At 47.5% G+C, this 13,640-nt stretch overlaps 1 protein-coding gene across 3 annotated transcripts in view; it reads left to right on the top strand.

The window, feature by feature from the left end:
- TANC1 (tetratricopeptide repeat, ankyrin repeat and coiled-coil containing 1) overlaps positions 1 to 13,640 on the top strand; it is a 184,876-nt gene that overhangs the window by 123,226 nt on the left and 48,010 nt on the right. For all 3 annotated transcript variants that reach the window (XM_083350432.1, XM_083350434.1, XM_083350433.1), the window contains 3 exons: positions 8,033 to 8,158; positions 8,864 to 9,142; positions 13,175 to 13,326. In XM_083350432.1, the coding sequence (XP_083206558.1) occupies positions 8,033 to 8,158; positions 8,864 to 9,142; positions 13,175 to 13,326 (557 nt within the window). The remainder of the gene's footprint in view (positions 1 to 8,032; positions 8,159 to 8,863; positions 9,143 to 13,174; positions 13,327 to 13,640) is intronic.

Here is a 13,640-nt window from a genome sequence, read left to right on the forward strand (position 1 = left end):
GCAAAAACCTGAAGCAACCTCTGAGAGAAGACTAAACCCCAGATCGAAACATTTGTCAAAGCCATGCGCCAATCACAGCCATTTTATTTAGTTAGTTAATGTTTAGTGTTTTTCAAGGGCAGATCACACAAATTCATTTATCATTTTAGAGACACTCACAGTGAGCCTTGGTGGAGCAGTGGGCTAATGCCTCCTTAAGTAACACCAGCAGCCTGCAATTAGTGCAGGTTCGAGTCCCACCAAGCTCAAGGTTGACTCAGCCTTCCATCCTTCCGAGGTAGGTAAAATGAGGACCCAGATTGTTGGGGGCAATTAAGCTGACTGTAATAATGCCGCTTGAGGCCCCCCGAAAGCCCTAATAAGCAGGTATATACACAGAATGAAGGCTATTGCTAAGCACATTGATTTGTGCTTCTTAGATTGTAAGCCGTCCTGAGTCTTCGGAGAAGGGCGGGATATAAATGGAATTAAAAAAACAAATAAAAAATAAATGTCCCAAAGTTTTAAGAACTTTCTGTAAAGTTATCGATGCTTTCCTCTTTGGGGTTGCTTTCATACTTTTTGTTAGCCAAAGGAGTCAGTCAGACGCGACCTTGCACCTTCGGTAATTCTGTAGAGACATTTGGATCCCCGGTGGACCTCCTTCCTCTCCCCCAGCGTACGGCAGAGGCCCATTTCCATGGATCTCTGCTTTCCAATTTTCTTTCCAGCTTGAAGTGTCTCCGCAAGTTCAAACGAGTGCCCTGGAGTTCTTTTCCCTGTTAATGCAATTGGCCCACTTAGACAAGGAGGTGCCTTTTCCATTGTAAATGTCACTGCTTGAACAATCCAGGCATGGATAAGAGCTGCTGGATCTTAGCCTGCCCTTGAATGGCGATTCTAAAGAAAGGAAGAAAGAAGCTGCATCTGAGTTCAAGGACTCCCTCTTGCATGTTGTAGTGTTGCTTCTTTGAGATGAACTGCTTGTGTCCTTTGTGGGAATTACAAAGCTCATAATTCATCTGGGTGTCTCTCAGTGTGGATCCCTTCCCCTTAAACAGCATTTTGCTGCCTGCTGAATTGTATTTAGCTAATGTTAAAACGTGGTTTTCTTGGTCTACAATTAGCTCTTCTTTTCATCAAATTTACTCCTGTCTCCAAGCCCTTATTTTCTGATATGCATTAAAAAAAAAACTAATTATTGTCATTTTATACAACTGTTACTACAGCTAACTTTTACTTCATTTGCTTTTCTGATGTGTTTTATCAACTTTCTTATTTTTGACTTTGATTTTTCTAGTTTTTGTTATTTCTTCTGTAGCAATATTTAGTAAATCTTAAATGATGCTTTTAAATGCTTAAAGATGCTTAAATCTTTGGAAATAGCTCCAGAATTTCTAGTTTTGTTTTTTTAATAGGAAGAATAATTTAAAAAATTCTTCCAGTTTAAGGACAGCTTTTGGTTTGTATACAAGTCGTAATTCCCAGACTTGTATGTGGATGTGTTGTAAGAGTTGAAGTCTTTCAATTTCCACATGCAAACAAACTTGGAATCTCTTTAAATTAATGAGCTTTTGTCTTTACTACAATGTATATCAGAACTCTTTAAAAATTAATTCTGCTGTTCAGTTTATCTGAGAAATGGAGCTGTGCCAGGATATATATTGTTATTACTTCAGTTGGAAATAATTGAGAAATGTGACATAGTAGTCAGGTAGATGTTGCCTAAATGGAAAAGAGCTACATGGGAATAGTCCCTTACGCCAAGATATTGGAAATTATCTAAACTAAATTACCGTATATACTTGAGTATAAGCCGACTCGAGTATAAGCCGAGACCCCCAATTTCACCCCCAAAAACTGGAAAAAGTTATTGACTCGAGTATAAGCCGATCCGCCGTTCTGCAAGCCTCTGCCGCCAGCAGAGGCTCGATCCGCCATTTTGCAAGCCTGAATACACAGGAATACCCTGTGTGGCCGCGGCTCGTCGGCAGGTCTCCGTTCCTCCTGCCGACCTTTGGGGAGGTTTGGGCGCCTCCCCAAACCTCCCCAAACCTCGGCAGGTCTCCGTTCCTCCTGCCGACCTTTGGGGAGGTTTGGGCGCCTCCCCAAACCTCGGCAGGTCTCCGTTCCTCCGCGCAGACCTGCCGACCTTTGGGGAGGTTTGGGCGCCTCCCCAAACCTCGGCAGGTCTCCGTTCCTCCTGCCGACCTTTGGGGAGGTTTGGGCGCCTCCCCAAACCTCCCCAAACCTCGGCAGGTCTCCGTTCCTCCTGCCGACCTTTGGGGAGGTTTGGGCGCCTCCCCAAACCTCGGCAGGTCTCCGTTCCTCCTGCCGACCTTTGGGGAGGTTTGGGCGCCTCCCCAAACCTCCCCAAACCTCGGCAGGTCTCCGTTCCTCCGCGCAGACCTGCCGACCTTTGGGGAGGTTTGGGCGCCTCCCCAAACCTCCCCAAACCTCGGCAGGTCTCCGTTCCTGTTTGGGGAGGTTTGGGCGCCTCCCCAAACCTCCCCAAACCTCGGCAGGTCTCCGTTCCTCCGCGCAGACCTGCCGACCTTTGGGGAGGTTTGGGGAGGCGCCCAAACCTCCCCAAAGGTCGGCAGGAAGAACGGAGACCTGCCGAGGTTTGGGGAGGTTTGGGGAGGCGCCCAAACCTCCCCAAAGGTCGGCAGGTCTGCGCGGAGGAACGGAGACCTGCCGAGGTTTGGGGAGGTTTGGGGAGGCGCCCAAACCTCCCCAAACAGGAACGGAGACCTGCCGAGGTTTGGGGACGTTTGGGGAGGCGCCCAAACCTCCCCAAAGGTCGGCAGGTCTGCGCGGAGGAACGGAGACCTGCCGAGGTTTGGGGACGTTTGGGGAGGCGCCCAAACCTCCCCAAACAGGAACGGAGACCTGCCGAGGTTTGGGGAGGTTTGGGGAGGCGCCCAAACCTCCCCAAAGGTCGGCAGGTCTGCGCGGAGGAACGGAGACCTGCCGAGGTTTGGGGAGGTTTGGGGAGGCGCCCAAACCTCCCCAAACAGGAACGGAGACCTGCCGAGGTTTGGGGACGTTTGGGGAGGCGCCCAAACCTCCCCAAAGGTCGGCAGGTCTGCGCGGAGGAACGGAGACCTGCCGAGGTTTGGGGACGTTTGGGGAGGCGCCCAAACCTCCCCAAACAGGAACGGAGACCTGCCGAGGTTTGGGGACGTTTGGGGAGGCGCCCAAACCTCCCCAAAGGTCGGCAGGTCTGCACGGAGGAACGGAGACCTGCCGAGGTTTGGGGAGGTTTGGGGAGGCGCCCAAACCTCCCCAAACAGGAACGGAGACCTGCCGAGGTTTGGGGACGTTTGGGGAGGCGCCCAAACCTCCCCAAAGGTCGGCAGGTCTGCGCGGAGGAACGGAGACCTGCCGAGGTTTGGGGACGTTTGGGGAGGCGCCCAAACCTCCCCAAACAGGAACGGAGACCTGCCGAGGTTTGGGGAGGCGCCCAAACCTCCCCAAACAGGAACGGAGACCTGCCGAGGTTTGGGGACGTTTGGGGAGGCGCCCAAACCTCCCCAAACAGGAACGGAGACCTGCCGAGGTTTGGGGACGTTTGGGGAGGCGCCCAAACCTCCCCAAAGGTCGGCAGGTCTGCGCGGAGGAACGGAGACCTGCCGAGGTTTGGGGAGGTTTGGGGAGGCGCCGAAACCTCCCCAAACAGGAACGGAGACCTGCCGAGGTTTGGGGAGGTTTGGGGAGGCGCCCAAACCTCCCCAAAGGTCGGCAGGTCTGCGCGGAGGAACGGAGACCTGCCGAGGTTTGGGGAGGTTTGGGGAGGCGCCCAAACCTCCCCAAACAGGAACGGAGACCTGCCGAGGTTTGGGGACGTTTGGGGAGGCGCCCAAACCTCCCCAAACAGGAACGGAGACCTGCCGAGGTTTGGGGACGTTTGGGGAGGCGCCCAAACCTCCCCAAAGGTCGGCAGGTCTGCGCGGAGGAACGGAGACCTGCCGAGGTTTGGGGACGTTTGGGGAGGCGCCCAAACCTCCCCAAACAGGAACGGAGACCTGCCGAGGTTTGGGGACGTTTGGGGAGGCGCCCAAACCTCCCCAAAGGTCGGCAGGTCTGCGTGGAGGAACGGAGACCTGCCGAGGTTTGGGGAGGTTTGGGGAGGCGCCCAAACCTCCCCAAACAGGAACGGAGACCTGCCGAGGTTTGGGGAGGTTTGGGGAGGCGCCCAAACCTCCCCAAAGGTCGGCAGGTCTGCGCGGAGGAACGGAGATCTGCCGAGGTTTGGGGAGGTTTGGGGAGGCGCCCAAAGCTCCCCAAACAGGAACGGAGACCTGCCGAGGTTTGGGGACGTTTGGGGAGGCGCCCAAACCTCCCCAAAGGTCGGCAGGTCTGCGCGGAGGAACGGAGACCTGCCGAGGTTTGGGGAGGTTTGGGGAGGCGCCCAAACCTCCCCAAACAGGAACGGAGACCTGGGGAGGTTTGGGGAGGCGCCCAAACCTTCCCAAACGTCGGCAGGTCTGCGCGGAGGAACGGAGACCTGCCGAGGTTTGGGGAGGCGCCCAAACCTCCCCAAAGGTCGGCAGGAGGAACGGAGACCTGCCGAGGTTTGGGGAGGTTTGGGGAGGCGCCCAAACCTCCCCAAACAGGAACGGAGACCTGCCGAGGTTTGGGGAGGTTTGGGGAGGCGCCCAAACCTCCCCAAAGGTCGGCAGGTCTGCGCGGAGGAACGGAGACCTGCCGAGGTTTGGGGAGGTTTGGGGAGGCGCCCAAACCTCCCCAAACAGGAACGGAGACCTGCCGAGGTTTGGGGACGTTTGGGGAGGCGCCCAAACCTCCCCAAACAGGAACGGAGACCTGCCGAGGTTTGGGGACGTTTGGGGAGGCGCCCAAACCTCCCCAAAGGTCGGCAGGTCTGCGCGGAGGAACGGAGACCTGCCGAGGTTTGGGGACGTTTGGGGAGGCGCCCAAACCTCCCCAAACAGGAACGGAGACCTGCCGAGGTTTGGGGACGTTTGGGGAGGCGCCCAAACCTCCCCAAAGGTCGGCAGGTCTGCGTGGAGGAACGGAGACCTGCCGAGGTTTGGGGAGGTTTGGGGAGGCGCCCAAACCTCCCCAAACAGGAACGGAGACCTGCCGAGGTTTGGGGAGGTTTGGGGAGGCGCCCAAACCTCCCCAAAGGTCGGCAGGTCTGCGCGGAGGAACGGAGATCTGCCGAGGTTTGGGGAGGTTTGGGGAGGCGCCCAAAGCTCCCCAAACAGGAACGGAGACCTGCCGAGGTTTGGGGACGTTTGGGGAGGCGCCCAAACCTCCCCAAAGGTCGGCAGGTCTGCGCGGAGGAACGGAGACCTGCCGAGGTTTGGGGAGGTTTGGGGAGGCGCCCAAACCTCCCCAAACAGGAACGGAGACCTGGGGAGGTTTGGGGAGGCGCCCAAACCTTCCCAAACGTCGGCAGGTCTGCGCGGAGGAACGGAGACCTGCCGAGGTTTGGGGAGGCGCCCAAACCTCCCCAAAGGTCGGCAGGAGGAACGGAGACCTGCCGAGGTTTGGGGAGGTTTGGGGAGGCGCCCAAACCTCCCCAAAGGTCGGCAGGAGGAACGGAGACCTGCCGAGGTTTGGGGAGGTTTGGGGAGGCGCCCAAACCTCCTCAAACGTCGGCAGGTCTGCGCGGAGGAACGGAGACCTGCCGAGGTTTGGGGAGGCGGCCAAACCTCCCCAAACGTCGGCAAGTCTCCGTTCCTCCGCGCCCTGCCTGCCTGCTTCTTTCCGCTGCGGAAAGAAGCAGGCAGGCAAGGCGCGGAGTTTGGGGAGGTGCGCGCGCACCTCCCCAAACCTCCCCAAACTTCGGCAGGTCTCGGACGGCGGTGGCTTGGGAGAGGTGCGGGCGATCCCGGAAGCACCAAAGCCTCGGCCGCGCACAAGTCCTCGGTAAGTTTTTTTTGTTGACTGGAGTATAAGCCGAAGTGGAATTTTTCAGCCCAAAAAGTGGGCTGAAAAATTCGGCTTATACTCAAGTATATACGGTATATCATAAAGTGAGTTCAGTTCTTTTGGAAAACATCACACAAATAGCAAGATGCTAATTGTTACTAGCCAGTCTCTGCTCTTGGGTGACCCACCCAGTAAATGAGAAATGTTTCAATGATTACGGATAGCCCACTCATTACAGTTGGATAGGTTTGGTGGTTCCCCCCTAATTTATATATAAATGTTAACCATGTTTTTTCTTGGATTTCTACTGCATTCTAAAATGGCAAGATTCTTGAAGGTTATGCCTTTGTAGGTTGTGCTGTTGTATAGCAGTCTTCCTCCCCACCTTCCCAAAAAAGTAAAAACTTGGACTTGGGTAAAGGTCTCTGGTTTGGACCTGAACACTCTATTTTGATATGATTCCTCTTATTAATCCTTTGAGGTAGCTATTCTGAGATTCACCAGCCTGTTTCCCAATCTCTTGACAAGATTTTATGATTAATTATCTTTGGAAAAGTGAGGCTGGGAATACAATCAATAATAGTTTATTGTTAAATGCTGCACAAAGTCTTTCTTGCCTCCTTTGGATATCCATTGACTCAAAATTCATCTCAGCTATCTTGCATTGTAGAAAAGCAGAAAGTTAGTACATGATTTGAATGTCAGACATCCTATTAAAATTGAGTCAGATGCTGCCCAATTGTCAATCAGTTTTAAACCCTTTCCAATGTTACCTTATATTAAAAAATACATATCACGAATCATATACTTAATTGAAAGAAAGGAGCCTTGACCCAGGCAATTTAGGCAGATGCAGGATATTTGAAAAATGTTTTTTTTAACAAATAAAGAAATTATACATAGTAAAAGTGGCTTTTATACACAGGTTTATTCCCTACTACAAAATATTTCTGGTTACATTATGTCTTCAAAAGAACATGGAAATGTCTTGAGTATCTGGAACTTCATAATACGACAAGCATAATAAATTCTTAAAATTTAGGATCATAGGACATTATGATTGACATATTTATAGAGAATAGTAATTTAACTCTTAATTAACTTCATACTCATGAAAGTTCAAGGCTCTATTTTCAAAGTGACAAAACTGCCAAAAGTAGTTGTGCGGTTCTGACAAAGAAACATTTCAAAGATCATTGCTGCTGCTGCTGTTGTTATTGTTGTTTCTTGTTTATATCAGTTTTTCCAAAGAATAGTAGAAAAACATATTAATTTCACATTTTCTCTTTCTCAAAGAAAGAAATGTTCTTTGTCTTAGCTTGGCGACTAGACATAAACTTCCTTTGTATGAGTAATAGCTGAATATTTTCCTGAAAGTGAACATAGCTTCAAACCATGGCTTTATAATCCTAACCCCTTTTTCCTCCTCTTCCTCCATTTCTTATGTAGAATTAAGAACAAAGAACTGACAGGGTCAAGCAATGTTTTTTTAAATTTTATTTTAACCCTTATACTTTTCCTACTTAAAAATATCCAAATATAGAGTGATACTTAATACATCATGCAAATCAGCTTTTTCCAAGGCCCATTACGGCAGCGCTGTGAGAATATGTGGTAGCATGCAAGGTCCTTACTTGTCTTATCTGAGGATGGTTTTATAATCCCTGCGTGAAGATGAAAAACAGATACACTACAGTATGGCTTCCTACATTTGGAGCTACGTAAGGGGACGCGGTGGCTCAGTGGGTTAGGGCGCTGAGCTTGTCGATCAGATGGTCGGCAGTTTGGTGGGTCGAATCCCGAGTGCCGCGTAACAGAGTGAGCGCCTGTTACTCGTCCCAGCTTCTGCCAACCTAGCAGCTCGAAAGCATGTAAAAATGCAAGTAGAAAAATAGGGACCACTACGGTGGGAAGGTAACAACGTTCCGTGCGCCTTTGGCGTCTAGTCATGCCGGCCACATGACCACGGAGACGTCCTCGGACAAGCGCTGGCTCTTCGACTTTGAAACGGAGATGAGCACCGGCCCCTAGAGTCGGAAACGACTAGCACACATGTGCGGGGGAACCTTTACCTTTACCTTTTAAGAATATACTTGTATTTTGATCAGGCTTGTCCAGTTCTTACCTTTCTGATTAGCTATTCTCGTTACAGCAACAAGTTCCACAAAGCTTGAAGATCTGAGCTATTTGGATGGACAGAGGAATACTCCCTTGCGGACCTCAATCCGCTTACCTTGGCATAGCACTGCTGGAGGGAGAGTTCAGCAAGAAATAAAAGGTAAGGCCTGTGCCAAAGCCATGATTTAAAAGATCACTATCCTTTTTTTTAGAAGGCAGTACGACCAATAGGAACTGCAGTGGGTGCATTCATGGGAAACTATTGAAGTCTTTCCTTCTTTAGGACATTTCTTAGAACTGATTTATCCCGCCTCAATTTGAACTTCTGTTAAAAAAAAAATAGGGACTATGATGATACCTGAGTTTATCATTTCCTGCCCTGTTTTTCGCCTTTGTGCTGTCTTATTTTCAAATTAGGTATTCTCGGATCTTGTGACTTGTTCTGCTGCTTCTTCTCTTTCTAATTTATACGACAAATGCTGGATCCTTTCCCTAAGCCTCCGTCATTTCTGTTAAGTCTTAAAGCACACATTTATTCAGGAGAATTAGGATAAGGCTTACTGAACACGATTGTTGAAACTAAGAGCATTTTGGATGAAAAATCTACTGAGCTCATTAGAGAGCCCAGCTTCCTGATTTGTTTAGTATTCGTGCTGGAAGGAGGAGTCATGTGGGAGCAATGGAACAGTCTGGACAAATAAGTTTTTTTTCTTTAAAGAAAAATTGACTCGCTCTATCTGGATTAGATTATTGAATTTCAAAGCAGATTAGATGTTTCTGTAGGATTTAAGTTCTTTTTTAAAAAAACAACAGAACCCTGTTTTTTCATTGCTTTGTCTTCTAATAAAGTCTCTCCTTCTTTTAGCACGTTTTGTCCCATATAAGCCTCAAGATATTTTGCTAAAGCCATTATTGTTTGAAGTGCCAAGCATAACAACAGACTCTGTGTTCGTTGGAAGAGATTGGCTGTTTCAGACAATAGAAGAAAAGTTGAAGAATCCCAAGCAGACAGAGACGAGGGGAGCTGTGGTAATTGGAAATGTGGGATTTGGGAAGACGGCTATTATTTCCAAGCTTGTGGCGCTGAGCTGCCATGGAGGTCGCATGCGGCAAATTGCTTCCACCAGCTCCGCTTCTCCCAAAAGTAGGTTTGAAATTTCTTTTTTTTCTATTTAAGGGAAAACATATTTAATTCATAACAGTGGCGCTATATAGGCTTTTTGTGTAAAATGTGTCTTATATGGATTGCCATTCCTTAAGGGTAGTAAACTTTCCACTAACCCATCATAAAACTGTTATTCTCCCCCTACCATCACCACCCCATTAATATGGAAAGACAAGGCCCTGTCTACAGGTAGTGCTCAGGTTATTACCAGTGGTTTAGTCGCTGTTCAAAGCTAACTTTAAAAAAAAAGGGACTTAACAACTGATCTTCATGCTTAAAATCATTGCCGCATTCCCACGGTCACATGATCAAAATTTAGGCACTTGGCAACCAGCCTGTATTGATGATGGTTGCAGCATCCTTAGGGAACACCTGCTGCCGGCATCAACTTCCCTCCGCCCTGTGCGTTCCCACAGAGAGGGCCTCCTCAGGGTGCCACCAGTCAGAGAATGTCGATTGGTGGCCCCCAGGGGGAGGGCCTTCTCTGTGGGCGCCCCGGAGCTATGGAATCAGCTACCGGTTGAGCTCCGGGCGGCGCCCGATCTTCGCTCCTTTCGCCGCGAGCTAAAAACATACTTTTTTGAACAAGCTGGCCTGGCCTGATGAGGGGATTGGGGGGGGGGTTGTTATTGTTATTTTATTGGGGTTTTAAGATGTATTTTTAGTATATGGGCATGTATTTAATTATTTTTTAACTTTTGTAATTCTGTATTTTTATTCTTGCCCTGTTCACCGCCCTGAGTCCTTCGGGAGAAGGGCGGTATAGAAATATTATTAAATTAAAAATTAAATTAAAATCCCAGAATCATGAGATGGCCTTCCAGCTGGCTTCAAGACAATTAAAATAAACGGGAAGCCAGATTCGCTTAACAACCGCACAATTCACTTAACAACTATGGCAAAAAAAGGTGGTAAAATTGGGCACAACTCACTTAAAAACCATCATGTGTAGCAATGGATCTTCCTAGACCCAATTATGGTCCTAAGTTAAGGACCACCTGTACTCACATTGTATGTCATCTTCAAGACCTGCCTGAGATTCAATAGGTGCTGCTTGATGCTTCCTAGCATAGAAGTATGTGAAGCTGTTTCCCGCCCCCGCCCCCCACTGCCTGGAGCTGCCTTCTGATTTCAGAATCAAAATGGGTGGCAAAAATTTCCCCACCCAATTTTGAGATGGGGAACACATGAAAACTGCAAATATAAGCCCTAAAATATTTAATACCATTAAAACCCTCTCACAAGATCAGAGAAACAGAGAAAATCTTAATTTTGCTCATGGGCAGCCTGCTGAATCCTTTCCCTTTCCCTTCCCAAAGATGGAAGGGATCCTCTTTTACTGTCCTTCGCTGCACCAGGCTTTGCATGCAACACTCCAAATTGCCACAGCCATTTACATCATTGGAGCGATGCTGTCATTGTGTACGTGATACAAATTATGTCACTGACTTGTTCATGTCATTTGCATAATAACATCTAATTACAATGATGCAAATGATGTGATTTGCTTCCTGACATCATGCAATCCAACTGACATTTGTGGACTTCCCCTCCCCGGGGTTAGTTTGATAAAAGGAGATGTCATTTTAATTGTGGCTTGCGGTTAAAAGCTTTTTATCCTAGAAGTTGATTTCATGAGCCTTCTTGATTGTGGTGCCAGAGTAAGGAAATGAATCCTGCTTTGACTATTTCCCTATCTCCTTCACTTTTGATAGCTGGAATCCATCAAAGACTTTTATGTTTCAGCAGATTAATGAGTGTTTTCTTTCTTAATCTGCCAACTTCAGGTGTTTAAGAGTTTTCGCCACGTATGTGTTTTCTGGCTTAATTTTCATTTATAATTTGATTTGATTTGTACAGGTAGTTCTCGACCTACAGCAGTTCATTTAGTGACCCTTCGAAGTTACAATGGCACTGAAAAAAAGTGACTCATGACCGTTTTCACCCTTACAGCCATTGCGGCATCCCCAGGGTCATGTGATCAAAATTCAGACGCTTGGCAACTGACTCGTAATTATGGCAGTTGCAGTGTCCCGAGGTCATGTGATCCCCTTCTCTTAACTTTCTGACAAGCAAAGTCAATGGGGAAGCCAGATTCCCTTAACAACCCTGTTACTAACTTAACAGCTGTAGTGATTCACTTAACAACTGTGGCAAGAAAGATCGTAAAATGGAGCAAAACTCACTTAACAAATTTCTCACTTAGCAACGGAAATTCTAGGATGAAGTTGTGATCGTAAGTTGAGGACTACCTGGTACTGTAAACAGTCTTTTTTAGACTAAATGTGAAAGTTGTTTGGCTGCAGAGTTCACCTTATGAACTGTGTACTTTGCATTCATTAATCCAATCCTAAGATCACTTGTTTAATGGGAAATTACTCCTATTTGCCTTGATGGGAGATGAAAATGTGGTTCCTTTCTGCTCCGTTCACTGGAGTATGCTTTTCCTCATAAAGATCCTGGAAAAAGTTCTAAAAAGATGTAGGTTAAGAAGCTAAAGTGGCTTGAAAAAGGAAAGTCTGAAGAAAATGAAGAGGAATCCAAAAAGGAAGGGAGTGGGGGAGAGCAAGTGAAAGACCCATTGTGTTGATGATGCCGCCTGCCATTTTCTTGGATTGTGTTTTGGCAAGGAAACTGAAGAGCAATTTCTCCCTCAGGCTTCAGTGAAAAGTGTGTGGATCACGTCCAGATCCTAGTCAGTGTATGTCAGCCACTTTTATCCACACGGATAGGATTCTAGGTGCCATCTTATATGCGCCGGATGGATTTGACAGCTGGTGACAGAGAGCTATTTATCCTGTTTCCAGAAATGATGCAAAAACTGGTGTGTGAAGAGAGGACACAGAGCTTCAGCCAGAGGCTGTTAGCTACAGATAAAATTGTGGAAGGGCCAGAAGATCAACACTTTAAAAGATGCCCAGGGGGGCTAAAGGAGAAAATAAACTCTCTAAATTAAAGGGGGGGAAAATGTGAAAAGTCTGTAAATCATATACTGAAAAGAAGAAATAATCCTATATTCCTTATCTCACTGGCAAATCCACAGATTCAATACTTAACTCATTTGTTTTGTTTCACAAGATGAATTTATACAAAATTTAAATTGCTTCAGTTGATATTAATGATCAGAGCTTGGCACAAATCCTGCTGCTAACTTGCCATTCTTTTCCCTCCTTTTCTGTTCATAGCATAGCTAATCACCACATTTAACAGGGTCCCTGAAACTGGGATGGACTTAAGTAGAGGGTAGAATGGATGTGAAGGAAAGATGGAGAAGGAAAGATCCTATTTTCATCATCTGTTAGATCCCATCTCCATACAGTACTTGGTTTTTGCCTTGAGCTCTTGGCTGGTTTTTAACTACTCTTGAGGTCCATTATGTCACATAATCTCAATCTCTCTCTCTCTCTCTCTCTCTCTCTCTCTCTCTCTCTCTCTCTCTCTCTCTCTCTCTCTCTCTCTCTCTCTCTCTCTCTCTCTCCCTCCCTCCCTCCCTCCCTCCCTCCCTCCCTCCCTCCCTCCCCCTCCCCCTCTCCCTCCCTCCCATTCCCCCCCTCCCCCACACACATATGTATGGTATGTATTACCATTTGCTGATTTGTAGCCTTTTTGGAATAAGATTGGGTAACAAAAAGTGATTGGTTTAAAAATTCTGACATGAAGATACAAACAAAAATCAGTGTAGCATGACACAATTTTATGGAGGCAGGGGAAAAGTGTGTGTGTGTGTGTGTGTGTGTTTGCCTTTTCTGTAATCCACTTCTTTGGAGCTGTTAGCTTGTTTCAGTTAACTTCTGGTGCCAAGATTTTGTTACCAGAAGACTCCAAAGGGAAGCATAGCCAGAAGCTATATATTGGAGTCTTAACTGGTAACACCTGAGAAAAGAACACAAAATTCAAACAATGTTTAGGTTTCTCTTGAAGTCTAAACATCTCCAGCCTTACAGATACATAATTTACACCACAATTGAATGCCATCGGTTATAACTCTAGTCTCTGCTTCTTCTCCTGCAGTCAGCGATCCTGGTCAGGAGATTCCTCTCAGCCAGCTCCCCCCATCTCTGGTTCCTTCAGCTGGAACCAGTCCTGCCAAAACTTCGGCCCGTTCTCCTGCTCAGGAACATAAGAACCAAATGGACGAGTCAGTTAGACGCCTTGCATCAAAGGTAGCACATTTAATACTAAATGGGTTTTTTCCCCCAGGTTTATGACAATACAAAAGCCATGGTTGTGAAAAATGTTTTTTTTTCCTATCTGACTTTGGCAGGGCTAATCTTGTAATTCCAAAAGGAACTAACCCCCCCCCCTCCCTCCCGCAGTTTATTCAGTATAACTTCCTTCCTCCTCTATTGGGAAGAAAAAGGGGGAAATGGATTTAGCAGCTTACAGTGTGTTCGTCACTGATTTATCTAACAGTTATGTAAACTGGAATTAGCAGATTGCACCAGGGATAATTCTAATGCATTTACTTTGGTTGGGA

The sequence above is a fragment of the Vipera ursinii genome, assembly GCF_947247035.1.
Source record: "Vipera ursinii genome assembly, chromosome: 1".
Taxonomy (NCBI): domain Eukaryota; kingdom Metazoa; phylum Chordata; class Lepidosauria; order Squamata; family Viperidae; genus Vipera; species Vipera ursinii.